This window comes from Lactuca saligna, chromosome 7, assembly GCF_052625555.1.
Source record: "Lactuca saligna cultivar CGN05327 chromosome 7, ASM5262555v1, whole genome shotgun sequence".
NCBI lineage: Eukaryota > Viridiplantae > Streptophyta > Magnoliopsida > Asterales > Asteraceae > Lactuca > Lactuca saligna.
Genome location: NC_136423.1, coordinates 45,880,115 through 45,889,122, shown reverse-complemented (window position 1 = coordinate 45,889,122; position 9,008 = coordinate 45,880,115). Strand labels below are relative to the sequence as shown.

General features: G+C 32.9%; 1 protein-coding gene across 2 annotated transcripts; it reads right to left on the bottom strand.

Annotated features, from left to right (window-relative positions):
• Positions 1–964: 964 nt before the first annotated feature.
• LOC145004217 (casein kinase 1-like protein HD16) lies at positions 965–7,862 on the bottom strand. Of its 2 annotated transcripts, none has more exons than XM_078963106.1 (18): positions 7,601–7,862; positions 5,920–6,342; positions 5,000–5,125; positions 4,832–4,905; positions 4,669–4,738; positions 4,506–4,561; positions 4,350–4,421; positions 4,178–4,272; positions 4,018–4,084; positions 3,695–3,824; positions 3,129–3,347; positions 2,902–3,032; positions 2,602–2,776; positions 2,417–2,507; positions 2,027–2,184; positions 1,731–1,919; positions 1,497–1,578; positions 965–1,323 (listed from the first exon to the last, which is right to left on the bottom strand). In XM_078963106.1, the coding sequence occupies exons 2-17, from the start codon at positions 6,301–6,303 to the stop codon at positions 1,519–1,521; spliced, it is 2,097 nt and encodes a 698-aa protein (XP_078819232.1). In that variant the 5' UTR covers positions 6,304–6,342; positions 7,601–7,862; the 3' UTR covers positions 965–1,323; positions 1,497–1,518. The 2 variants fall into 2 exon arrangements, with proteins under 2 accessions (XP_078819232.1, XP_078819231.1); XM_078963105.1 differs by lacking the exon at positions 7,601–7,862 and adding an exon at positions 7,480–7,530.
• Between the last annotated feature and the right edge of the window lie 1,146 nt (positions 7,863–9,008).

Below are 9,008 nucleotides of genomic sequence, written 5' to 3'. Positions count from 1 at the left end.
CACTATCGCATGTTCAAGTTGAAATAAATCTCATAACGGGGCCCACTATTGTATGATTGGGTTTAAAGCCCCAGGGCGGGACCCATATGTGTTGATAGGGTTGAAATACACCGCAAGGTGAGGCCCCAGTGCTAGGCCTATATATGTATATTGGGTTGGTTTATACCCCAAGGTTAAAGCGCAGTTGTATTATTCGTATGTGGTACTTTGGAGAATTCACTAAATTTTGTACCTATAGTTTATGGTTATGGTTTCAGGTACTTTTTGGTTCAAAAAGGAAAAGTCCAGTGTGATGACATAACATCCTACCCCCATGATTTCTGCATTTTGAATAATTGTAATCTAATATTTTGGATATTATATTTGGTGATGGTTTTTGAACCAATTAATGAATGAAATTGATAATCTTTCAATGAAAAATTTTATCACTGTTTTTAGACTGTTACAAAACGAATATTACAACAAAGCGACAACTAAGAACTCAAAACAATCAGTCATCTTTTTTGTATGGATAACTAACCTGGGATACGTCTTTTTTATGTGCAACAGTTTACAAGAAGATTGGAAAAGCTTTCTTCATGTATAAGATCGGATGAAGTTATTTCTATCTGCAGAATTTTGCTTGAGAAAAGATTGTGAAAACCCTAACCAACTCATATGGGGAAAAAAATTTAATACTACCTAAGTTGTCTAAACATACCTACCAAATCAACATAACCACATATACACCTTAAAATTATGCCTAAAACTTTGGTCATTGATCTATATTCCACATAGTCACATACCATTTGGTCATTTTGTAAATATCCCTTGAAATTTAAAGAACTAGAAAAAGTGATAACATGTCAACATAACCACATACACCTTAAAAATCATACTTTGACATGCTTCCCACCCCACACACATGATCATTAAAACAAAACCATGGAAGAAATTTTGCCAAAAACAAAACAACTCATCAAAATATCATAATCTCTTCACCTTTTTCTTAACTTTTCTTTATAAATTCAATTACACACCATACAATTTTTCACAAAACCCGACTTTTTTTCAAGCCATGTAACAACATCACACTTTTAACCACCAGTTTTAACATTAAGTTTATCGACTATACATCCTTACAACACACCAACAAACCCAAAAAAAGAGGGGTGCCACAAAACCCCATCTTTTCTTCATCGTTGTATAAATTATCTCCCTTCCTCATATTAAAAAAAATGACACAGAAATGTCGACTAAATTTCAACATTTCCAATCAACCATTTTTCAAGAAAGGTGTAGCATGAAAGCTAAAGGACAACATGTTGAGCAGATTTTGAATACCTGTGAGTAACAAATTCAATCTTTTCAGATACCATATTTTGCAGAAACAGTCAATATACTTTTCAACTCTTTCTTATGTACATAACTATGTTATTTTCACACATACATTACTCCAAATTTTTGAAGTCATATAGTGAAAGGTAATAATATAAGAAAGGAAAAGGGATACATACCGATAGAAGCTTCTAGTAAATTTCAAGATACAGTTCTTCCATAACAGATGGATGCTATGTACAAATTCTTTGACCATTTCTCCTGTTGATAAACAAATCCAAGACATAATATGGTAAGCCATAAGTGTTATATACATAAAGACTGTTTCTTTTATGAACCGAATCAATTGTCTGAACATGATGTAAATGACCATTTTGCCCTTGTAACACTAACAAAAAGAAACAGGAATTTACCTTGACATGGGTACTAGGAAAAGCAGAAGTCCTGAGAGTTTCTTGAGTGACATCTTGTAATTTCCTCCTTGAAGTACTAAGTATGAAAGCAGCTTGATCTTCAGTTGCAGCAGCTGATGTAATTCGGTATCCGTTTTCCCATCTTCTATGAATCCCTTCACTTGGATAAAGAAAATCAAGTTCCACCACCTGCAAATAACCAATAATATATGGCAATGTAATTACATTTCTTTACACATAATATAAAACACTTGCGTTTCTTTATCAATAAAAGCAAAATGTAACAAACAAAATACCTGATTGGAATAAGTTGCATCACGAGACATCACAATGCCCCATCTATTACCAGCAGTTGTCATTGAAGTGACCAAAAAGCCCTCCTTCCATTTCTTGTTGATCCACTTGAATGGAAACACATCGCTTACTTTGTATGATTGTTGTGTGTATGTTGTCCCTAGTGAGGGGTAAAAAAGAAAAAAAAAATTATCACTTGTACAAGGGTATTTATGGAAAATTCAAAATTTTGACTTTTAATACAGCTTTGATCCTGAATACAACAAAAGATAACAAGGACAAAACGTTATCAGGTAAGCTATGTATGATAATATGAGTGTTTCTTTCTTAATGGAGAAGAAACAAGTTTTTACAAATTTGCCCTCGTTTAAGAAAAGGAAATGAAGACTTACCCTTTGACATTACAACCAAGGCACTGCCATTTGAGGCACCTGCAAGTGATGTTATGTAATAGTTTTTCTCCCATTGCTCCATTATCCACTCCTTAAATATACACAAAAAGGGAATTCAAGTATGTTATCATTTCTTGAAAAAAAAGACAAATTGAAGGGCATAAGATGTAATTATTATTTATTACCTTGCGTAAAAACATGGGGGTAATCTCGTAAACTTGCGAAGTGAACCCTGTCCCAGCATCCATGACAACTGCCCATAAATTCAATGCAGATGCTACACAACTAACATACAAACCATCATTCTTCCCTTTTTCCACATGCTGATGAAGTCTTGAATCCAATACATTATAATAGTATCTGAAACAATTGAAATACAAAAAATCATTACAAATGGAAGAATTCTAAAGTAGGTTGTTCTTAAATTGCATAAAACAGATTAAAGTTAAGAAATGTTGATATTTTGAGTGCACTATTATTTATACCTTTGCTTCATTGGTGTTCTTGATGTATAAACTGAAATCCACTGATTAGCTGGTGTCCCGAGTCTAATTTTCTTTTTAGGTTGAGAACCATCTTCCAAATCACTAAGCAACCTTCCCCTCTTTTGTCCCACCTAAATCACACACAAACACACACACACACACACACAAAATAATATATCAAAACCCTCAATGATACTATCAAAGTTAATAAAATAAAAAAGAGTCACCTTTAGGGCACCATCGATTCTTAAAGGGCGCAATGATGCATTAGAAACTAGGCAGTTTTCAAACAATGCAATAAGCTTTGAGTAATTAGGCTCTTCATCAAACCTCATATTGGTCACTGCTTCAAGAAATTGTTTAAAGGGTGAAGGACAATAATAACAAAGAATATCCGGAGACGTTGCCATCTTTTTTTTACAAACAAGGAACCCTTTGTTCTCTCCCTGAAATCCCAAAAAGAAATGTCAAAACATGATGCCAATATATCAATATTTGTCCCTTGAGTCTTTGTTCTATGAATGGGACAAAAGTGGCAACTTTTTGTCAGTGAACTTTCATAATATGACATTCATCTAAATCATGACATGACATGACATGACAAGTTGTCAGACTGATGATGTGTATGGGAAAAAAAAAGCAGTAAATTATGTCACATCATATGACATGACTAAACAGGTTGTACAGATGCTGAGAGACTGAAACTGATGTCAATGAGACAAAAGTAGCAACTTTTTGTCCTATTCCAAAAAGGTGAATTTGGATAATTTGGTAAAAGTAGAAAAAAACTTACAACGAAACCTTGCCATGGAAGTTTTCCTTTGAGGAGGAAAACTAATGTATAAGCCAATGATTCAAGGTCATCTCTTCTACTTCCAGTTCTTCCTAAATGTGCATGTACACTCGCGTAACGTACTGTTCCCCTATTATAAAAACAAAAACATTTATAAAAAAAAAAAGATCACGCTTATCATAAACACAACAAGCAAAACAATGTATTACTTTTTATGGTTAAATGCAAGAAAATGTAACATACTCAAATCAATGAAAACACATTGCTATTTCTTGCATTAAGCCCTACTTATTAATACTCTACTCAAAGATATACAAAAATACCTGAACACATCAGGCTTTTGGTCATAATCAACATGATTACCCGAAGACGTATCCCTCCATTTTGAAGCTGAAAATAAAAAAGAAATGAATCCCTTATTAAACTCATGTAGAATATGTATAAAATAATATGAAACTTAAAGTAAGTAATAGAAATATATACCTAAACCAAGATCAACCAAATACAACTTTTTCTCATTGGGTGTCCCCGGTTGACCAAGTAAAAAGTTTTCTGGTTTTACATCTCCATGAACAAAACTAAAAAAGAACAGGTAATTGTCATATGAAATTCATATTAAAAGTCTACAACTCACATGTATAAATTTAAATTTTACCCTCTTAAGTGAAGCTGCTCTAATATTGATAAAGATTCCACTGCTATACAAGCAACCATTTCTTCTGAAAGACTATCAAAAAGAGGCGAAATATCGATTAAAAACTAAAAAGATTTCAAGAAAATATGCAACAAACGTAGATTTTTTTTTACATACGTTTGGTTGCTAGAGTTCCAAACATCCCACAAACTCGGGCCTAGCTTGTCCATAACCTAAATCAAAAGGGCAAAATAGGAATTAAAAAAAAGTGTTTTAAGACTTTAAGACACCATGGAATAAAAAAATAAAAAATAAAAAATAAAGAAGGTGAAGAACTCACAAGGATGTAATATTCTCCTTGGCGACCTTTGTGATGAACCATTGGAATCCCATAACAACCATTTAGAGTACTTCATAAAGAAAAATAAAATAACAATCATAGAAATTTAGTTTTCTTGTGGTAATTAAGGTTTCAAGAAATGTAAAATGAAATTTTTAATTACCTATAAACTTGCCACTCATAAGGAGGACCATAACTACATCCCTTCCCATTACGATGTTCCAACTTCAAAGCAACCTACATAATAGAAATAATAATATATTTGAATGGAAGAAAATATAAAACAATTAAAAAAAATGGAAAATTAAATGTGAATGAAGATGACATGTACCTCAAGAGCATCTGGACCCGAGTTTCCCATTCCACCTGTCACCCTCCTACCGACATAAACTTGACCAAATCCTCCTTTACCGAGTTTTCTTTCTAACTTGTATGCAGGAGAATTGCCAACTTGCACCTAAAAAACAAGCAAAATCCAAAATTTTAAAAACAAAAAACAAAATTATATTTTATTAAACTATGTTATACATTCCATGTAGTCAATCCATGGCTCAAATCATCAATGCCATGATCATCAAGAAACATTGTTCATCCACTAATTGAAAATCTTTAAAAAGTCATGAAAGATAATTTCTTTCCTATTATTATTTATGGGTTTTCATTCTTTTTCCCAAGCATTGTATTAATATTGTGTTCTTAAACCAAAGCAATCCACAAAAGACCAAAATAGAAAGTAAATCTTCTACCTTTTTGGAAAATAAAGTCTTGTTTACTTTTTAGCATTAGGATCATGATAAACTTAGGCCCCGTTCTTTATTTCTCCATTAAATATTGTGTAAATACACATTGTTTAAAAGAATATTTTAGAAAATGACAACACAACTAGGGAAATGTAACGAAAAAATAAATGAGGACGATTTAGTAAAAGGTTAGGACTTAATAGGAGAAAGAGTCTTTCCTTATCTTTCTCTATTAAGTTGCTCTTTTTGCATCAAGTCAAAAGAACCACCCGTTTAACTCACAAAATAATAAAAGGCAAGAACTTTATGAAATAAAGAATCAAAAATCATAGTCATAATGCGTTTATAAAGTCGGGAAAATTACCAAAAAAAAAAAATATTATTGTGGTTTAACTACTAATGCTTTTGCAATTTTTCAAATAAGAAATGACAAGAACTATGAAATAAAGAATTCAAATAGTAACTCCTAATGCATTTATAAAATCAAAAAGATTTTTTTTTTAAAAAATACCCTTTCAGGAACGGGGCTCGAGCTTCCTTCCTCCTCACCATTAACAACCAATTTCTCTGCACTTTTTCCCACAACCAATTGATCACGAATTCCCACATCCAAATTCAAGTGGGGCCCACGTCCACCACCAACACCACCAAATATCTCACCATTTTTATCTTGTTCAATTCCTTTACCCCCTCTCCCTCTGCCACCTGGCCTCGGCATTGGAATCGGGTATGCCGGAGTTGCTTTTGGTGTCTGAGCTTTACCTCTTCGGGTCCCACGACGTGTTGTAGGAGCTACTACAACAACATCATCATCATTATTATTATTATTATTATTATTATTATCAAGATTTATCACTTTTTTAGCTTGGCGAACTCCACGTCTCAAATCTGGCATCTTTTTTCTTCTTCCATGCACAAATAAATACTCTTCAACCTTTAAAAAACATAAAAAGATTCAAAGATGTTTAGAATATAATCAAGAGAATCAAGAAACTTTTTAGGTGGTTGTATGATAAGCATCTAAAATAGGTAAAAACTTGATATAGCTACTCATAATGATATGCTTTAAACAAACGTTGTAGTTGGTTACCTTTTTGAGACATAGAAATGACTAAAGGGACTAAACAAGAACATACGAGAAAAGATGAAAAGTTTTAAGTTTTAAAGTCCATTAGGCATTGGAGAAAGAAGATCTCTTTCTTTGAATTAAATAACTTCATAAAGATTTTAAGGAATCGTTATTGGGAAAGCTTTGATTTAAAATGTGCTGATACTTGTTAAACACCATTCACCTTTTTAATGTATTTTTCTTTCTTAATATTCTAGATCCATTATGACTTCCTTTACTTGTAGACCTTTTGTACTTAAACCACATTTAAAATACCTCAAGGGGAATAAAATTTGCTTCAGATTTTCAGAGCACATTATGACTATATAATTTCATTGCTAAAAACTGCATTCATACAAACAACAACTCACGTGAACTTTGATTCGTGTTCTTGGATGTCCTAAAAAGTAAAAAACCAGTTAAAATAGTTGCCATTCTGACTTCTGAACAAAAAGGCAGAAACTTTGATGAATATAATCAGGAATCAAAGTCAGATAAGTTAAAAACAATTATCACAGGCAACATTATGTAAAAATTAAATATGCAGAAATGATCAAATTAAGAAAACACACATATGAAGCACTTAAGATTCATACAAAGTACAAACCAATAATCAAACACATGGTGTGCAGGAAGAGATTCATCCTGGAAACCCCACTTACCAGACATCAAAACAAAAAACAGTAACTGATATTCAATCTGCATAGATGCCTATTTTCATATAATCAGAAACCCCAACTGCATATATAAAGTTAAGTTCATCGAAAAAAGCAATCTTGCTTCATATCATACTACCCCACACCACTATAGACCCAATAATCGGACCTTGCTATTGAACTAAACATCAATCGGTTTCATCATCACTTACAAAAACTACACGAAATGAAGATGAGATCAATCTACAAGGCAATCAACAACGATCGCCGGAAAAAACACGAAGTTTTGTTGCAAAAAGATGGATACCCGTTTAAATACTCTAAACCAAACAATCGGAAGCATAGAACATCAATGCAGAAATGTCAGTATTCAAACACATATAAACAGTGCAATCAAGGACCAAAACAGGTAAAGATAAAGATTATACCTTTAATTAAATAGGTGTGTGGGCGGATTATTGATTGGTTTAGCCGTATAGGTATTGATAAGATTATGAAGAAATCCCTAAAGATGAAATTGAAGATAAACTATTGTATATTGATGAAATGGGGTTGGTTTATTTATATATGGATGAGTAAATAGGAGAAAGAAACGACGGTCGGTGAGTCGATGCGGGTGTGCGGTCGATGTGTGAGAGATATGGCGCATGGAAAGACGGTGTGAGGCGTAGATTGTAACGTTCCATTATTACAGGCTTACAGCATATAGAGATATTGCCATTGACATACCAGATTTGGTGTTGTGTAAATGGGCTCTCAATTTAACATCTTCCTAAATATGTTTGTGGGCTGATTTCAAATCTCTTATCCAATGCATACAATACAATGTACATAATACATATTTGTAAAAAAGTCACTACTCGACTTTGATATTCTTTTAAAAGAACCACCTAATATTTTTGGCCTAATTGTGAATGTATCATCAAACTTGGTTGCAAAAAAGAGCAAAATGCATCTTTCATTTGAATTGGAATTAAAATATAATCCACATTAGACATAACACCTTGTATTGCGAAAGTCATTTTCCTGTTGATCATTTCATGAAATAAAATCTTAAATTTTCGTCTCCATCTACTACTCACCGAACTTTGGTCATCTACATTAAATCCATTTTTCAAAACTTCTCATATCTCCAAGTTCTATTAAGTACCCCATTTGAAATGTAGTCCATGTAATTTGTCTTTATACACATCTCTCCGTTGTATAACATTTTTTTCTCAATTTGTCTTTATACACATCTCTCCGTTGTATTCCATTTGAAAAGGTTCCACAAATAATATTTTTCTCAATTTACTAGAATACTTATGGAATGAATGGGTACTTCAAGAACCCAAAGAAAATCCTCCAATTCTTTAAAATTTAATACATTATAGAAAGTTTTAATTCCACCTTGGGTCCATTAATCCCTGCATGTGATAAATATACAATGGTTTACGTGTTACCTAGTATATGGTGTCAGAGTCTATGTTGTTTTTTCAATTATTTGTGCTTATTCTCATATAGATACTTTGTTTGTAACGCTTGGTTTTGGTATGTTCTTATTCATCAAACCTTTTAACTTTGATTTAAGTTAAGGGTTTGCTTAAGCCTAAGTGCGGCGTGTGCCTTTGTTGACGCAGCATGCCTGGTAGCGTGTCCGACATGGCTTGCCTTTTATTTGGCACGAATCATTTTAGTTAGCGGCCCAAACCCTAATTCTCGGACTGTAAGCCTTATTTAAAGGCACCAACTCTTAGGGTTTGTCTGATACATCAGCATCCACCTCCATAAAGCAAACAATAGCCTCCCTTATGTGTGTTTTTTGAGTGTTTGGTGATTTTGGTGCTCTTTAAAGAA

What these genes read in the sequence shown, in the direction of transcription:
- LOC145004217 (XM_078963105.1), bottom strand. Translation starts at nt 7,515, where the DNA reads ATGCTTCCGATTGTTTGGTTTAGAGTATTTAAACGG. An exon ending in TATGAGTGGCAAGTTTATAG is followed by an intron (nt 4,739 to 4,831) that starts GTAATTAAAAAT and finishes TTCTTTATGAAG; the next exon opens with TACTCTAAATGGTTGTTATG. An exon ending in CAAAAGCCTGATGTGTTCAG is followed by an intron (nt 3,825 to 4,017) that starts GTATTTTTGTAT and finishes TTTTTATAATAG; the next exon opens with GGGAACAGTACGTTACGCGA.